The sequence below is a fragment of the Zingiber officinale genome, chromosome 9B (genome assembly GCF_018446385.1).
Source record: "Zingiber officinale cultivar Zhangliang chromosome 9B, Zo_v1.1, whole genome shotgun sequence".
In the NCBI taxonomy this organism is placed as follows: Eukaryota; Viridiplantae; Streptophyta; class Magnoliopsida; order Zingiberales; family Zingiberaceae; genus Zingiber; species Zingiber officinale.
This window is the reverse complement of record NC_056003.1, coordinates 116136694-116155907: the sequence shown is the minus strand read 5'-3', so window position 1 is coordinate 116155907 and position 19214 is coordinate 116136694. Positions and strand designations below refer to the sequence as shown.

Sequence of the window (19214 nt, the reverse complement as noted above, 5' to 3'; positions counted from 1 at the left end):
CTTATAATCTTAATTATACATCTTAAATTATTAACGAAAATTCTATTTGATTTAAGTAATTGATGATTCCTAAGTAATGTTCTATATCCGACACATCAACAAAAGGGACATGCAATTCAGAATCAGAAAATCTCATAAAATTAAGATGACGTTTGATTTATATTTTCATATTTTTTTCTATTTTTATTTTTTGAGAAAATAGAAAATGTGTTTAATTTATATTTTCTACGTTCATTTTCAAGACAAAAGAGGGAGCATTTTTTAAGAAAACGAAAAACACAAAAAAAAAAATGAGAAAGTACGGGATTAATGAGAAAATAAAATGAGAAAATACGATTTTCTAGAAAATGAAATGAAAAATCAAATAAACCAAACACACACTAAGTTTTTTCTTAATTTCGGGATTAATGTATTTTTTTTATTCAAAATACCTTCGGTTAAAAGAAAAATGTGAAAAAAAGAAAAACGTAAAGAAAAAATAAAAATATAAAAAATAAAATAAAAAAACTAAAACAAGCAAAGAAAAACGTAAAAAATAAAAAAATGTAAAAAATAAAAATATAGAAAAATATAAAAATGATTTAAAAAATAATAATAAAATGTAAAAAAATAAAAAATAAAAAACATAAAAATTAGAAAAAACGTAAAAATATAAAAAAAAATGTAAAAACAGTATAAAAAATGTAAAAAAGAAAAAAATGTAAAAAATATAAAAATAAAAAAATGGAAAAATAAAAAAAAATTAAAAACGAAAAAAATAAAAACTAAAAAAATTAAAAATTAAAAAATAAAAAATATGCAAAAAATAAAAAATATGTAAAAAAATAAAAATATGTAAAAAAATAAAAAATTAATGTAAAAAAATAAAAAAGGGAAAAATGTAACAAATAAAAAAATGTAAAAAATAAAAATAACGAAAAATAACAAAAATAACGGAAAAATAAAAAACTTAAAAAATAAAAAAAGTAAAAATTAAAAAGGGAAAAAATAAAAAAAATGTAAAAAATAAAAAAAGTAAAAAAATATAAAAAAAGTAAAAAAGACATTAAAAATAAAGAAAAACATGAAAAATGAAAAGAAAAAATCGTAGAGTTTAAATAATAATAATAATATTATTATTATTATTATTATTATATATGACTGAGGGTAATATAGTAAAATATTAAACTAGGTTATTCATTAAAACCTTTGAGCAAATAAATTTTTGTTGTATTACTTAGGTTGAACCAAACAATATTCGGTTGCGTTTTATTCCCCATAATCTTAGTTATGTGATTATATGATAACAACAAAATTATGACCAATCCAGTTTTCCACCTACTGTCAGCGACCCAGGATTTTCATCTAAAGTTCTCGACTCTAGGATTTCGCCCAACGTACTTGACCCGCCAAGACTTTGCCAGTTCCCGGGACTAGGACTTCGTTGCCTTACGCAACTAGGACTTTTCACCTGTCTAAAATCCATTAGGACTTTTGCCTAAGATAACTTAAAACTTTCCTGCAAGCTCAGTCACACTTGTTAAACAACAAGACAACTTAAATTTAAACCCTTTGCCATTATCAAAACACAGTTTTGGTCGTCTGATGTTTCCTGTACCAATAACCATGGCCTGTTAGGACTTCTTCACTAAGTGTTCTGTCCTCTATAATCCACTTGGACTTTCCCTTAACAACTCTCATTGAACTTTCAGTCACTAAGTGTTCAGTCAACCTTTGATCCATTTGGACTTTATCTCTTAGCTAACTTCCCATTGGATTTATGATTACCAAGTATGGTCCTCCTTGACCCACTTGAGTTTTTCTTTTGCCTAACCTCCAGTTAAAACTAGTCATTTAGTAGACTTCTACCCTGCTTAATCTCAGTCAGGGCTTTCCCTTTCCTAACCGCAATTAGAGTTTTCCTTTGTTAACATGTGATCCCCTTGATCTACTTGGACTTTCCTTTATCTAACCTCAATTAAGACTAGTCACTTAGTAGACTTACATTCTGCCTAACCTCAGTTGGGGTTTTCCCTTACCTAATTGCAGGTGAGACTTTTCATAGTCAATGTGTGATCCTCTTTGATCTACTTGAGTTTTCTGTTGTCTAATCTCTCTTTAGGACGTTCCATTGCACTACAACAAAAACCCTCATAGACATCGGTGGAACAACAACAGTTTTAAGCAAAAACCGATGTCTTTGAGTATTTTACACCGATTTTTCCAAAAACCGATGTCTATGAGCGCAGATTTTCGCTCATAGACATCGGTTTTTTAGCCGATGTCTATGAGCGCCCTTTTTTTCGTTAATAGACACCGATTTTAACAGCGATTTTTTAAAACCCGATGTCTATGAATCAAAATAAAATAATATAATTTTTCCACCAATACTTAGCCAATATTTACAACACTTCACTCTTCCCTCCAAACCTAAACCTAATCGCGCCGTCCACCGTCGCGACGCCACCACCACTTTTCTCCTCGCCTCATCTCCCTCTTCCCCTTCCTAGATCTACGAAAGATGACATCTTTTTCGTGGACGGAGGAGGATGTGCTACGGTGCTGCGGTAGCAAGCGTTTCGCCAAGGAGCTCGCCTCCACCTCTCCGTTTTCCGCCTCCTTCTGTTGTCGAATGCTTTGCTGCTTTTCTTAAAAATGCGATTTTGATCGCCTCCAACCAAGTCGTACAACCCCCGTCTCCCCTTCTCGTGCTCTATCAGAACTATTGCTACTCTCTGTAGCTTTTCTTCAACTTTGTTTGTTTGATGTTGGCAGGTTTAGGAGCTTTTCTGTGCTGTTGATCGTCAAAGTTCGCATCTTGAAGATGGGCGCGTGTTCTTCGGTCGATAGAGATGCCGATCCCTGCATCAGATACCGCCTGGCAGTGAGCTACAAGGGGAGAAGGATCTCCGTTTCATGGCCGGCAAAGGAGAAGCCTTTGGATGGGGAAAAGCCAGTCGGCGGATATGGTCCGGAGGTCCCGGCTCATGGTATGCTCTTTTAGGGCATTTCAATGTTTTTTGTTATGCTCCTGTGTTTAACTGCAACTGCGAAAGATTTGGTTTTCTTCATAGTTCACTGAGGGAATAATCCAATTTCAGAGTGGATTATGGATGAGGAACTAGGGTTTCAGTAAGCAAAGATTAAGAGTATTGTAGATTTATATGTAGAAATTGAATCTGTTTCTACTGTATTTGAATGATTTTGTCTATCATCTACTTCTTGTTCAAACCTAAGGGCATAGTTAAGGTCAAGATTGGCCATAGGAAGAACTTGAGATATTGTTTGTATAAGATTTTTAATAAGGATCTATAGAATCTATACTATTAGTTACTGCAATTTTGTTTTTTGTTATTTGGTTGGCTGTGTGAACTGCATTACGAACATTTATTTGGATATTTTTCAAGTAGAACTTCTTGTTCATGTTCATGTCCTCCAGCTGATTTGAACAGGTATTGTGAATTTGGAGTTTCTCGAGTAGAATTAACGATGATGAAATATGCTCTTATCATACACTTGAACAAGAATCATCTCTCAGGTCCAATTCCACTGAGCCTTTTCAGCTCTAGCATGAATGTTAAACATATGTAAGATATATCAGCTCTATTGCCACCTGAAGCTTCCTTGTAATAGGTTCTATTGCCACCTGTCGCTCGCTCGCTCTCCTGGCGAGATCTCTCCAGCCTCCTTTCTCTTCTCCGATATCCAGCTATGGATCTGGTGGCCCCAATCGCCGTGCTCCTCGTCGTCGCGACGGTGACCTTGGGGACGGAGGCCTCGATCCACGCCTATGACCTCGAGCCCTTCAGGGAGGTAGGGAACGCGCTCCTCCTCTCCGGCGGCAGCGAGGGCATCGTCGCGTCCCGCCTCGACGCCCTTGGTCCCCTACGGATCGGAGATGGTCGGGCTTACATCAAGTAACTACTTTATTTTTTTATTCTTCAGCTGCTTCGTGACTTGGTTTTTTCTCGTAGTTGAATTGCATTGTGAGGATCCGGCTGCAAATTCCATTTTTATACGTGATTTTAATGAAACCGGTCATTTTTAGCTCCTAGCACGTTTCCTTCCTTTTGTATTGGGCATTTGTCGCCATAAGTTACTGTGGATCTTCTGTGATCTATCAGAAGTTAGGGTTCATAGATTTTTGTAGATTGAAAGCGGTTGGGATTGCAAGATACCAGTTTGACTGGAGTTTACTTAGCTTTTAGTGCTGCTCGCTTTTGCATTGTTTCATTATTGGGATAGTTCACCACCTGCAGAGACCTATGTCATGCTGTTAGAGAGATTTTGAAAGGCTAATTCACTTTCGTAGCTTGTTTTGTTTAATTCTAGATGGATCAATCACTAACTTGTGCTATAGATAGAGATCAAACTATCGTTTTGCTTATGAATTTTACATATTTATAATATACTTCAACAGATATTAGCTTGACTAGGTGTACTAACCAATTGTTTATTTTTTTCAAACTGCATGAAATCATCTTTGATAGTTTCATTACTTTGGCATGGTGGTTTTGCAGATAATAAAGACTTCTCAGAATGTGAGACCATCTCTCCCTCAATTATGTTATCAACTCTTTCAGCAATGGATTCTTGAGCTGCAAGCAAGCACGCATGACTTATTAAATATTGAGAGCCAGGGGAAATCATCAGATTTAGATAATCAGTTCAGGAACTCTAACTGCTCCCTGGGATGACTTGCAGATTGGTAACCTTGGAAAGGATGTGAAGGTGGATTATTGAAACCTACATCAAATGCATCAGCTTCATCAGCAATGTTTCTAGGTTCCAAACCCCACGACAGTAGTGGTCATCTTCATTTAGGTCAGAATTGTGACCAGCATTCATAGAGTTCACTGATGATACTTGCGTAGCATCTAATTGCTTCCCTATGTTTGTTACAGGAAGTGTTAAATTCTCTTTTTCAGAAACGACATGCATACTTACTGCATGGATATGACTCAAAAAGGAAACATCATGCTGCTGCATGGTTGAACGAGGTTCATGAATGTGGGAGCTGATATGCTCATCCTCCATTTTTTTATATGAGAAACTATCAGCTACTAAATTCTTAAAAGTGAAGCTAGATAGAAGATATAGCTAGATTGAATTTTTATCTTCTTTGAATTTTTATATATGACTTGCGTGTCTAGCAAGGCTAGATAGAAGATATAGATAGAATGAGTTGGTAGGGACATACTACATAGCCAATAAATTCTTAAAGAATTGAATTTATCAGAGTGTGATGTGAGGATGGTGTAAGGAGTAAATTCTTGTGTCGGAGGGTTTTGTTTACTCGATTTTAGCCTCTCTCTTTTTCCCGATAGTCTGGGATGTGTTACTCTCTGAAGCAAAATTACTAGGAAACTGTGTATCTGCATTTTTTACTTCTCTTGGAAATTTGTTTCTTTGCCTTGGATCTACACTATTCGAATTGTATAAGGGCATGTTTCATCCTTGCCTAGTGCCGTCAGAATTTAATTTCCCATGACTCATCATTCAAGTTTATTTTGTATCTTGTATAACTTAGTTAATTTTGTTAATCCAGTGGATGGTGGCTGACTTTTACGGTGGAAAAATCTTACTAAAGTTTAATCTTTGTTCGTGCAGACCTAGTGGTTGCTAGTGCTGGTGACGATAAAAAGATATCACTTTGGAATAAAAATGGCCAAAGTATGGGATCCTTTCCTTCTCACGGCAGCGACCTTGCTGATGACATTGAGGTAGCTCATTGTTTGCTCATTAATTTGTTCTATTGTGATCAATACATCTGGTTTTCTGGAAATTTACAGATGTCCGGATGCCATTCAAATCATTGCCTGCATTTTTTCCCCCTCTATCTCTCTGGTTTACATCTTGTCTTTAGTTCAACCACTGTTAATGATTATTCTAGAGTGACCTGCGTGTCTCTGGTTTACATCTTGGCTCCTCTTGCTTATGTGCTCGAAAGGTTCAAGGAGCATGTCTCATTAGAATTGTTGAGAATAAGATATATGACTACAAATTGAATATTTTTAAACTCATCTCATGGTTGTAGGAATCGAAGACCCAGCTTCTCATTTGGTGTCATGCTAAAAATATTCATTCTTGCTATGTTGGGTATAACAATTCAGCAAAATGTATACTACGTTGGACTCCATCTCATTTCTCCAACTGTTGCCAGTGCCTTGGGCAATGTCATTCCTGCTTTTACTTTCTTATTGGCAATTGTACTGAGGTTGATTCAGATATTAATTCCAAGTAATTTTATAGTGAATTTAGTTCATTCAAATATCATTCTATATTTGGTCTTTTTTTGCTCAGGATGGAAAAGCTCAACTTGAAGACTGTAAGGCCATCTTCTGCATCACTGGTTCCCTGATCTTCACATTTTGGAAAGGTCATTTTGTTGGGGGCCTTTGTTACTTCACCTATGATCCAACTTCATTTCGAAAGTCCTGAGAAAGGCGATGGCTAGCTTAAAGGCTCTGCTCTTATGCTATTCGGCTATTTTGCATGCAGTGTATCACTTGTTCTTCAGGTATTGCGTCAATGGTGTCCCTTGTGTTGTCACATGTATCGCTTTTGATGTAAAAAGAATGTTTGAGTATTTTATGGATATTGTTGTAAGAAGATTATTTATATAATTTGTGAATATTTGTGTATTTTATGGATATTATTGAATGAAAAATATTTGTACAATTTGTGAATATTTGTGTATTTTTTTTTGTTATTGTCGGTTTTAAAATCAAATCTGTGTTGTTAAAATATATACATATTACATCGGTTTTCCACCGATGTAAAACCGGTGTTATAAAGTAATATTACATCGGTTTTACACCGTTGATGAAACGGTGTCGTTAAGTGATACTACACCGGTTAATAACCGATTCGAAAACCGGTGTCGTTAAGTGATACTACACCGGTTTTAACCCGATGTCTAAAATGGCAGATTTTTAACATCGGCTTCATAGACATCGGTCGAAAATCAAATAGACACCGGTGGAAAACCGATGTCTATGAGCGATTTTGTTGTAGTGTTGATTAACGTTCAGTTAGAACTTTCCGTTATCTAACCTCCAATTATAATTTCCTTGGACAAGTATTTGGTTATTCTTTGACCTACTTGACTTCTTGTTCATATATTGTCAAACATCAAAAGTTAAACTCGAGTCAACTCGAACTTAGTCAAACTGATTAATCTTGATATGAGGACGATTATACCAACAAAGACATTCCCATGTTGAAACACTCATTCTAACCATTCAACGTCCGTTCAGACGAACCATGGAAATAAATGAACAATTGCACAAGGAAAAAAAACCTCCCATAGAATAGAATGATCCTACCACTCCAACTTCTCGATACGATACTAGTGCATCTCCATCAATTTCCCCTACCAACTTCTTCTTGAACCCTCCCAAGATTGGAAGAGACCGTCAAAATAATTCCCTGGTAAATCCTTTAAAAAGAACTATAACTCCATTGTCACAATGGGAGTTTTGCTACCACACTATTCACATGAGAGAGCACGAGTAATGTGTGTGGCCAAAAGAGTAACCAAGGTCGGCAACAACCGTCTGCTCAAGGTACAAATTAAACCTTGTGTGTTTCTTCAAAAGCTATAGCCAACAGGCTTTCAATTTTATAATTTATTTATTTATATTTTATGCTCTAGTAAATCCAGTTACGAACCGAGCTTATGTCATTAATCAGGCGACTATTTTATCGGGATAAAGATCACAGCCTTTGATTTAGATCGAAAGGACCGATGCGACTGATAAGCTTCGAGATCTGACCGCCTAATCTTTGTAGGGTGGAATCCTCATAGCGTAGAATAGACTTGATATGACATGATAGCCTAATCCCTAAGGGTAGAATAGACTTGATTGACATAACTCAAGCTATCTCGAATATGACCCGACTCAAATGGGATTAGATCGAGTCGTTGGTGGTTAGACATGATTGATAAATGAGTGGGCGTCGTGCACAACTCAAACTCCCCCACGTAATTATGTATGTCTCATATCAGCCGTCCATTTTCCCAAACAACACTCTCCAACGTGGGCTTCACCACTCCTTCCTAGGCTGACGTGTCAAAAGCCCATTTGTTACCATATCCACCTGGAGCCAACTAGTTCGATTGCACCTTTAACATCACATTTATTTAAAAAAAAACAATTAAAAATTAATTCCTAAGCTTGATTTCCATTGACAATAATAAAAAAAAGTCATTATAGCTTACTAATTACTTGTTTATAATGCTCATGCACATAATTAATTTGTTTATATGTAAAAATACATACTAATAACCTCCATTTATATTTATATTTATGCATATAAATTCTCACTAATCTAAAAATATTATTTCCCTCAATTTCTTGGTTCACTTTTAAGCTTTCTTCTTTAAGGTGAAGACTACAATGGTGTGATTGGCTTTCTCTTTGAGCAAGTTCTTGGAAACAAGATGTGCATATCGCACAAATAGATCGTCAAGTTTGGCAGCACCAAACTGAAGCAAAATTAACAGTTCAACTACTGCACGAATATAATTAGTCACATTTTTTTCACTTCTGGTGTGCTTTGATATAGTATAGAAATCATCTTTACTGTCATCAAATGAGTTCCAACTAGACTCAAAAATCTCTGCTCGATCCAAATCAAATAATCCTTCATTTTGGATCATCGACTCCACCTCTTCAAAAGAAGCCATGTAAGTCGACAAATTGAAGGTGTCAACCTTTCTTCTGGAACAATCCCCTAAATTCATAGACACATGAAACAAACAATATATATCTAAGTCGTTTAGCACAATCTAGCTACTTGAATCTTTTATATATGTTAATAAGTATATATGTACCTCTAGGACCATCGAGTTAAGAGCTTATCCTAATAGTCCATAAAGATGAACAAAGTCACCATTCCCTGGGGTTTTGTTTCTTCGGTCGACAAACACCAACACCATCCTTCCCCCAACATTCAATTCCGTGTGACGTGACATAAGAAATATTGAAAAATCTTTTTGAAATTTCTCTTGATATGCTTTCTCTATTTCGACCAAACTTGTCTCTGTCCAATACATATTTCCTTTGTTAAGTGGAACACCATGTTCGGTCTTTAGTCATTCGGGAACCTAATCAATAATTTCATATACAATAAGTAAAAAAAAAAGACAACCCGGTGCACGAATCTCCCGCCATGCGAGGCTCTGGAGAAGGATCCATTGTACACAACTTTACCATGCTTTTTGCAAGAGACTGTTTTCAGGATTCGAACCCGTGATATTTTGGTCACATAGCAATAACTTTACAATAAGTAATATTTTAAAAATTAAGAAATAAGAGCTACATGCACTAATTAAATACCTGGGAGAGCCGCATTAGACAGAAGGAGGAGTAAAACAAATGAACACTCGCACGAGAAAAAACCTCCCATAGAATGATCCTGCCACTCCAGCTACGTAATACGGTACTAGTAAATCCCCTTTAATCTCCCTCTCCAACCTCTTCTTGAATCCCTCCAAGGATAGGAAGAGACTGTTAAAGTCATTCCCCGGGAGGTCATTTAAGAAGAATTGCAACTCCATCGTGGCAGGGAGTTTGGCTGCCACGCTAAGAACATGAGAGACTACGAGTAATGTGTTTGGGCCAGAAGAGCAATCGAGGTTGACAACAACCATTTGATCAGGGTGCAATGCCTTGTACGTTTCTTCCACTGCAGTAGCTAACATAGACTTGGTTCGATGGATTGTCTTTTCCTAAGCAACAAATAATACATAACACTCTAAATCTATATACAAGGACATTAGAAGAAAATATACAAGGTCAGGGAGTTGTGTTGATAGATCAACTTGGAGTCTCGAATTGGCTGTGTAGCTAGTTTCTCTAGTGCCTCCGACCATGTGGATGTGAAGAGCTTGCTCTACCTTTGAACACATCTCTCCCTCCATGGTTGTGGGATGGGATGATTTTGATGGTTTAGGGGGCATGAAGATGGTGGTTATATAAAAGCTTTTAGGTTTGGCCTTAACGAATAAAGGGCAAGATTATAGTCGTGCTTGTAGACGTCCTAAGGACTATAAATAAATAATTCTAATAAAATTATATAATCTAACAATGTCATCACCACTCATATCTTAATTTGGATAAGAATGTTGATGAAATAATTCATATAGGTGATGAATTAATTAGGGAAGGTGAAATGAGTCCATTCAAATTCCACATTTTTGGACATGATAAGAGCAAGTGAGCTTTGTAATCTTGCCCCCACCTCATTGAGTTTCATCACATGATGTGTTCATCGAGACTTTATATATGTGCAGTCGCTTGATCACGTATCTCAGTAGTTGAAATCATCAATAGTATTATATTTTGGAATGAATATATATTTTGTGCTAAATTTAGCAACGAATTTTGAGATGAATTAGGTGATGATTTTTTTTTTTGCCAAATTTGTTCCTAATTTTGCTACAAAAGTTTGCAACGAATTATATTTTCGTTGCCAAATTCTAAAACCTTTGCAATGAATACCTTTTTTGTTGCAAAATTTGCAACATATTTAGCAACGAAAATCAAATTTAATTTGCAATAAAAAAAATTTTGATCCAATTTTGATCCCAAATTTTGGGACGAATCTATGAATTCGTCCCAGAATCTGGGACAAATCAGTGGATTCGTCCCAGAATCTGGGACGAAAATTGGATCAAAATTATTTTGTTGCGAAATTATAATTGTGAATTTGGGACGAATCCACACATTCGTCCCAAAATCTAGGATGAAATTTGGAACGAAAATTAGATTCATCCCAAATTCTGGGACAAATCCACATATTCATCCCAGAAACAAATTTTTTTTGTTGCCAAATTCGTTCCTAAATCCCAACTATTTTTCCAGCAACAATTTATTTCTGTAATTCAATCTATATATATATATATATATACACACACAACAAAATCAAATAACTATATACATTCAACACATACTAATTAACAATATCACATCCTATTTCACATACATCAATTAATAATTGAAATCAAAGTAAAATATTTGGATACAACAAATTCAAAGATCTTAACAAGATATAGAAGCTCTAAAATATTAAATAAGGTCAACACTCCAAAAGATATACAAATGCATTCTCTAATGTCGGTGCACTCATTTAATTATACTAATTTATTTTTTATTTAGTTATAAAAAACTATTAATCAAAATTTAAATACTTTAATTTAATTATACAAAATGCATATGTTTTTTTTTAATAAATGGCAAGTCGCCCACGCGTTAAATGTAGCAACTAATCATTAGAATGGATGGACAAAGATTTATTTGTTTTTAAATAAAATAGGCCACTGGCCCATGTGATTTAAATAATGGCTCCATGTGAAAAAAAAGAAACGAATTAAATAAATTTATTTGAGTAAAAATTAAATGGGTACTTCGTATTATCAGTTCAGTCAAACAAGATAAGTATGATCTGTTTATTCATAGGTGTGCATTGAGAATAGAAAAAAAATCGAAGATGACAAACATTCCTAGGAATTGGAAGAAAACAATTATTATGTTACAAGACAAACCTATATCAAAAGATAGAGAAGAGCCATCCGAAAAATCTTAGAAAGATATGGGTTGTCACATGAGATAAACAAGATAGAACCACATGATCAGGTGATTTTTTTCTTTTTCATAAGTATCTCTTGTGCAGTAATTGTCACAAGCCGCCTCACCTATCAACTTTACATCCAACAACCCACCCACCTAGGCTGATCGGCCAACCCAAACTGACTAACCCACTCAAACTGATTGGTTATCATGGACAACCTGTCTCGGCTTGCCTAGCATCATAACTCTACTCGATTGTCAAACACGTGCAACCCATGAGCTCACTCAATTTGACTAGTCCACTGAGATTGACTGGCCTACCCAAACGTGAGTAGAGAGTGGCGGGCATAGGGTTTTATTAACCCATATTTTAACCATGCACCGTCCTAAAATAACTAAATAAATAAAAACATGACATATGTTATAATTAAACAATGATTAAGATTGATGTTGTCCAGATTCTAATACCCATTGATGCACTCTTTAATCGATCATGTTTAAAGAATGTGCAAAGTTACTTTCCATTATTATTATTGCCTTTACACAATGTGAAACTATAGTATAAAGAAAAAGGCTAAGCCTTTAAGCCTTAATTATATAACCACCCTCTTCATGCTCCCTAAACCTTCAAAATCATCCCATCCCACAGACAAAGAGGGAGAGATGGGTTTGAAGGTAGAGCAAGCTCTTCACATGGTCGGAGGCACCGGAGAAACTAGCTACGCCACCAATTCGAGAATACAAGTTGATTAACACAACCCTCTAACCTTGTATATATATATTTCCTTCTTCTAATGTCCTTGTAGATAGATTTAGACTGTTATATATTATTTGTTGCTCAGGAAAAGGCGATCCATCAAACCAAGTCTATGTTAGCTACTGCAATGGAAGAAACGTACAAGGCTTTACACCCTGATCAGATGGTTGTTGTCGACCTCGGCTGCTCTTCTGGCCCAAACACATTACTCGTGCTCTCTCATGTTCTTAGTGTGGCAGCCAAACTCCCTACCACGATGGAGTTGCAATTCTTCTTAAATGACCTCCCGGGGAATGACTTTAACAGTCTCTTCCTATCCTTGGAGGGATTCAAGAAGAGGTTGGAGAGGGAGATTAAAGGGAATTTACTCGTACCGTATTATGTAGCTGGAGTGGCAGGATCATTCTATGGGAGACTTTTTCCTCGTGCGAGTGTTCATTTGTTTTACTCTTCCTTCTGTCTAATGTGGCTCTCCCAGGTATTTAATTAGTGCATGTAGCTCTTAATTTTTTTTTTAATATTACTTATTGTATATGAAATTATTGATTAGGTTCCCGAAGGACTAAAGACTGAAAACGGTGGTCCACTAAACAAAGGAAATATTTATTGGACAGAGACAAGTTTGGTCGAAGTAGAGAAAGCATATCGAGAGCAATTTCAAAAAGATTTTTCAATATTTCTTAGGTCACGTCACACGGAATTGAATGTTGGCGGGAGGATGGTGTTGGTATTTCTCGGACGAAGAAACAGAACCCCAGGGAATGGTGACTTAATCCATGTTTATGGATTGCTAGGAGAAGCTCTTAACTCGATGGTCCTAGAGGTACGTACATACTTATTAGCATGTATAAAAATGTTAGGTAGACTGTGTTAAACTTGTATTACTTTTTTTTTTATGTGTCTATCAATTTAGGGAATTATTCCAGAAGAAAAGGTTGATACTTTCAATTTGCCGAGTTATGGGGCTTCTTTCGAAGAGGTGGAGTCGGTGATTCGTAACGAAGGGTTGTTTGATTTGGATCGAGCAGAGATCTTTGATTCTAGTTGGGACCCATTTGATGACTCCAAAGATGATCTCTATACTATATCAAATCACACCAGAAGTGGGAAAAATGTGGCGAATTACATTCGCGCAGTAGTTGAGCCGTTAATTGTCCATCAGTTCGGGGCTGCCATACTTGACGATCTATTTGAGCGATACGCAGATCGTGTTTCAAAGCACTTGCTCAAAGAGAAGGTCAATTACAACATTCTAATCTTCGCCTTGAAGAAGAAAGTTTAAAAGTGAACCAGAGAAATTAAGGGAACAATATTTTTATATCATAATAAGAATTTATATGCATAAATATAAATATAAATGGTGGTTATTAGTATGTATTCCTATATATAAATAAAATAATAATTATTATATACATGAGCATTCTAAATAACTAATTAGTAAGTTATAATGGTTTTGTTTTATTATTGTCAATGGATATCAATCTTAGGAATTAATTTTCAATTGTTTTTTCAAAAAATATATATGATGTTAAAGGTGAAAACCCAACTATACTACTTTAAATTTAAATTGAATTACATGTTTCAAATTAAAATATTTAATTATTACTTTCTATCCATTCTTAAACCCTATTTATATAACTTAAGTCTTATGGAAAAGCAAGGAGCCAGGATCTCTTGGATTACTTTTTATGATCCAGTATATAGACCACTTATATTTACGAATTAGATCATGGCCACTATCCGGTCATAATTGATTGTGATCCCTTCCTGGATTCACCGTACCCACTAGGTTATAGTTTGGTTCGGAGCAGATGATCGGAGGCCGCCCGGAGGAGACCCTCACTCGGCGCCAAGCAACCTGGCCACTTATCCATCATCGGTGTCCTCCGGCCACCTGCTCCGGACCAAACTATAACCTGGTGTGGACGGTGAACCGAGGAAGAGATCACAACCAATTACAACCAGATTGTGGCCATGATACGACCGTAAATATGAGTGGTCCATTCCCTGGACCACAAAAAAGTGATCCAGGAGATCTGCTCTTCGTCGAGCCTGGGGTGACTGGCTCAATCTCACGGAAGTTTTCCATCGGTCACCAGAATAAATCAGGAAGCGTACGTGGCGATCAGCCTAGAAGCCCAGTATCCGTTGATTACGCCTCCCATTTAGAGGAAAATTTCTATAAATATATCGTAGCTAGGATTTGAACCACGGATATCTAAAGATAATCTGGATGTTTTATTTAGTTAATATACTAAGTGCATTTGTTTTTTTTTTAAAATAAATGGCAAGTGTTCCACGTGTTAAATTTAGTATCTAATCATTAGAATCGATAGAAAAACATTTATTTGTTTTTAAATGTGATAGGCCACCCAAGTGATTTAAATTTTAAATAGCGGCTCCATATTATAAAAGAAATAAATTAAATAGTTTTATTTGAGTAAATTAAATGGGCGTATTTTATTATCATTTTCGTCAAAAATACTAAGTCTAAAAAATATTAAAATAATATTTAGTTTTTATCTTATTTTTTTAAAAAAATATTCTTATTCTAACATTATAGTAACTTTTATGGGTGCAATCGACTTGTGGGAGTTTGACTAAATTGATTAAGCTCAAGTTGAGATTTTAAAATTTGATCAATATGTTATTTGATCAAGGTTGATCGAATATTTGATAGTTGATCAATATATTAAGTTATTTGAGTGAAAAGTTAAGTATGTTAAAATTGACCGGATACTTGACAGTTGATCAATATATTAACTTAATTAAGAGAAAAGTCAAATATATCAAGATTGACTGAATACTCGACAAGATATAAAAAGTTCAAGTGGATCATGGTCGACCAGATACTTGGCAGTCAAAAGTCTAATATGGAGTTGATACGAGACAAAAAGTCCAAGTGAGTTACGGTTGACCGGACACTTAGTGATCGAAAGTCCAATAGATAGTTGGTAAAAGAAAATTTTAAGTGGGTCATGGTTGACTGGACGCTTACCGATTGAAAGTCCAATATAAAGTTGGCAGAGACAGAAAGTCCAAGTGGATTATAGTTGATCGGACACTTGATGATCGAATGCCCAACAGATAGTTGGTAAGAGAAAAGCCCAAGTGGATCATGGTTGATATGATACTTAGTGGTCGGAAGTCCAATATACAGTTGACATGAGGTGTGAAGTCTTGGTAGGTCAAGGTTGACCAAATTTCATATAACAATGAAGTCCCGGCAGGTCAAGGTCGATCTGATGCTAGGTAAACAGGAAATCCTGATAGAGCAAACTTATAAAGACCATAACTTTTCACTAGGATATCAAAACAAGATGATTGTCAGTGCGAAATGTAGCTTGTTTAGAGATCTATTATCTTTTTTACTTAATATCAATCGACTGATCATGGGTATCAGTCGACTGATGACTTAGAACCGAATAGAAGCAAATTTAATTTGATTGTTCGACTCAACTGATGACATTAATTGATTGATGATTAATTTCATTCGACCATTAGCTTCAGAAATTGAATAAAAGTGAGTCAAATTTGCTTGATTCGATGATAGTTCACATTAGTCGACCGATACTGATCAAAATTGAACAAAGGGAGTCAGATTCGACTGATTAAGGTGGTGTTTGGTTTAGATGTTTGTGAATGAGAGAATGGATTGATTCCTAAACCTTGTGTTTGGTTAATGGAAATGGAATCCAAATTTTAGAATGAAACCCAAAAACTTGGGTATGGATGAAACCCACCCCCTCCCTTGGGTTTTGATGAAATGGGAATAAGAATTAAGTTTTGGACGAAAATACCCTTAATATATTTGTTCAATTTTTCTTTCATTTCACTCTCTCTCCTTATTCTATCATCACACTTTCACTCTCAATATATTTTCTCTCTCCTCATTCTCTCTCATCACATATTTTCTACCATTTTCTCTCTATATTCTCTCTCATCACACACTCTCTCATTATTTTCTCTTTCTTCATTCTCTCATCATTTTTTCATCATACTTTCTCTCTCCTCAATCTCTATTACCATATTCTCTCTCCATATTTTCTCTCATCACACTTTCTCTCTCTTTATTCTCTTCCATCACACACTCTCTCCTCATTTTCTCTCATCACACTTTCGCTCTCTTCATTTTTTTTCCATCACACTTTCTCTCTCATCATACTTTCTCTCCTCAATCTCTCATTTTCTCTCATCACACGTTCTCTCTTTTCATTTTTTTCCATCACTCTTTCTCTCTCATCACACTTTCTCTCTCATCATACCTTTTCTCTTCTTAATCTCTCTTATCACGCCCTCTCTTCTCATCTTCTCTCATCACACTTTCTCACTCTTCATTTTTTCCTATCATACTTTCTCTCTCTTTATTTTTCCCACCACACTTTCTCTCTCATCATACTTTCTCTCTCATCATATGTTTCTCTCACATTCAACTTTCTCTTCCATATAATTTTTTCTCTTATTTTCCTCTAGGGGTAAAAAAGAAAATTTAGGTTCATTTCGATTGAAAATATTCAGCTAACCAAATATTATTTTTAAGAATAATACTCAAGCTCATACTCATTTCCATTCCGATTCCTAAGAGAGAATCAAACGCCACCTAAATCAGTCGAATGATGATTTACATCAATTGACTAATATTTGAATAATCAACAAAATCAAACAGATTTCAGAAAGTTCAGAGGTCATTCAATAGTTGAAGTCCATATTAATCAACTAATGAGCAAGATAGTCGACTAATAAACAGAAATCAGTCTCTCGACCTAAAGGTTTTAAAAGAGGAAGTTTTACGAGTTTTTTCACACTGGTTCTTGGAGATTCTAAGATGAGTGCTGATACATTTCCGAATCAATAAGAGACATTCTCAAACAATTAATAACTATCAAAAGCAAGATTAATGTATAGTTGATTACATTATGGTATTTGCTTTTATATCTTATTTTGTTATTGTATTATCATGTTCTTGTAAGAATAAAGTTATAAGAGGCTTCTCTGTCTTTGAAAGGTTTTTAGAAAGGAGAGAGTCTATAGTGGATGAAGATCACTAGAAGTATACCTTAATTAGTCACCACAAAGGCGGATAATAAGTAAATCCAAAAGTTATGCATGTGACATCGTCGATTTTAAATTCAAATTTTTACTACATATTCAAACGACAAGTATACGATCAAGATAAATTGATTGGAGCTATTCATCTCCTCTAACTCGATCCTACAACTTTTTTAATAACCGTTACAAATTCATAGAAGAAATAATTTCATCAAAATTATTTATAATAATTTTAAATAACTCATTACTTATGTAACATATGTAGTAGTTTTGAATAAAAATATTATACGTTATAATAATTTTGAATAAAATCTTCCTCTTGGTTTTAATACATTAATAATAAAAGTTATTATAATTTAAGAATTCATAATAAAATATCTATAAACATAATATTCTAGTGTAGCTTAATAAAATATACTTGTGTGGTTTGCTTAGATTTAAAGACCTTTTTTTTTTTTTTTTTCAATTTGACATTGGTAAACTACTTTGTCTTTTTGAATTTATTAGGAGAATTTTTTAATTAACTTGAGAATCAACTTGAGACTTATACTTAAAATATACTAGGTGAATTTTCTATGTTCGAAGATTTGGAAAGTCTGGTTAAAAAGATAGTTGAAACGGTAAGAATATAATTTTTCATTGATATATCATTTGATCGAGTTAGTGTTGGTTTTACTAGTTGCAACTGTTTCTTTTGACAAAGTTTTTTTTGTAAGGAAAATTATCAAGACAGATTTATGTAATAGGATGAGGGATGAGTGGATGAATAACAGTTTGGTAGTATACATCGAGAAAGATATGTTTATCACAATTGAAAATGAACAAATTTTATAACATTTTGAATAGATGAGCAATCGTAGGCTATAGTTGTCTCCTTTGTTTGTATATATGTCCAGACATTTTGATACTAAGAATGTTTGAGCTTGACTCGTTTATAATCGAGTCAAGCTCGAGCTTTATTTAACTAATATATTCATGGCTTAAAAGCTTATTCGAGCTTTTATCGAACCTAAATGAACTTAATAAATATAAATTATAAATTTAAATATTCATTAAAAATTAAATTACACATTTAGAGAAAATTATAATATTCTTATTAAAATTTATAATTTTATTCTAATAAATAAATTTATTATATTTATCTATATTTTTCATAAGTAGAGTGTAAAGTCTATAAATTCAATATCAAAACTATTATTTTTTATTTAAAAATTGATTCATGAGCTTAAGTGCTTAACGAACGTGTTCACGAGTTAACGAACCCAGTATTGTGAAGCTTGAGCTTTGTTTTTTTATCTTAACGAGTCTCATTAAACAAGTTTTTATCGAATCGAGCTTTGAATAGCTCACGAGCGACTTAATTCATTTACACCCCTAAGATTCGCCACTGCACCGAGATCATCATCTTTGGAGTCTCCACTTGATCTAATTCAAACAAACCCTTTGTTGTGGATCACTGACTTCACCTCTTCCATAGAAGGCCAGTAGATTGGAAAATTAAAGGTGTCGATCTTTTCTTATTCCCTAAATTCATAGACACGCAAAAAAATAATATAAATTTAACACAATCTTTTAATGTTTTCTTAAACACATCTATGTAAATATTTTTATTACATTAAAAATGATTTAGACAATTGTGACGTTAATCGATTTATTTGATCAAGATGAATTATACATGTGAAAAAGTATGAACTTGTCAAATACCATGGACAGTCAAGCCACTAATCGATGAGTGTAAATTATACATGTTTTTAAGTATTATTTGGTATACATTTTCTTACATTTCACAAACATATTTTGTATTCGCACATCCTCTTTCTATATATGTGTGTTACTTTTATTCTTTTAGTTTG

The 19214-nt window shown here is 34.4% G+C and overlaps 2 protein-coding genes and 1 pseudogene across 20 annotated transcripts; 2 read left to right on the top strand and 1 right to left on the bottom strand.

Moving 5' to 3' along the window:
• The first annotated feature begins 2395 nt into the window (after positions 1-2395).
• Positions 2396-6623, top strand: LOC122024053. Of its 18 annotated transcripts, none has more exons than XR_006123306.1 (8): positions 2396-2663; positions 2755-2969; positions 3613-3896; positions 4500-4803; positions 4884-4989; positions 5590-5702; positions 6017-6196; positions 6283-6623. XR_006123306.1 is itself a non-coding variant. In XM_042582571.1 (8 exons), the coding sequence occupies exons 5-8, from the start codon at positions 4755-4757 to the stop codon at positions 6418-6420; spliced, it is 480 nt and encodes a 159-aa protein (XP_042438505.1). In that variant the 5' UTR covers positions 2396-2663; positions 2755-2969; positions 3613-3896; positions 4500-4520; positions 4684-4754; the 3' UTR covers positions 6421-6623. The 18 variants fall into 18 exon arrangements, 6 of the variants coding, with proteins under 6 accessions (XP_042438505.1, XP_042438507.1, XP_042438501.1 ...); XM_042582571.1 differs by lacking the exon at positions 4884-4989 and having other exon boundaries at positions 4500-4520; positions 4684-4803; XM_042582573.1 differs by having other exon boundaries at positions 4500-4520; positions 4684-4979.
• A 1727-nt stretch (positions 6624-8350) lies between these two features.
• On the bottom strand, positions 8351-9907 carry LOC122023316 (annotated as a pseudogene).
• A 2236-nt stretch (positions 9908-12143) lies between these two features.
• On the top strand, positions 12144-13760 carry LOC122024384 (anthranilate O-methyltransferase 2-like). 2 transcript variants are annotated; one of them, XM_042583001.1, is made up of 4 exons: positions 12144-12299; positions 12398-12790; positions 12863-13135; positions 13226-13760. In XM_042583001.1, the coding sequence occupies exons 1-4, from the start codon at positions 12168-12170 to the stop codon at positions 13592-13594; spliced, it is 1167 nt and encodes a 388-aa protein (XP_042438935.1). In that variant the 5' UTR covers positions 12144-12167; the 3' UTR covers positions 13595-13760. The 2 variants fall into 2 exon arrangements, with proteins under 2 accessions (XP_042438935.1, XP_042438936.1); XM_042583002.1 differs by having other exon boundaries at positions 12176-12325.
• Positions 13761-19214: the final 5454 nt, after the last annotated feature.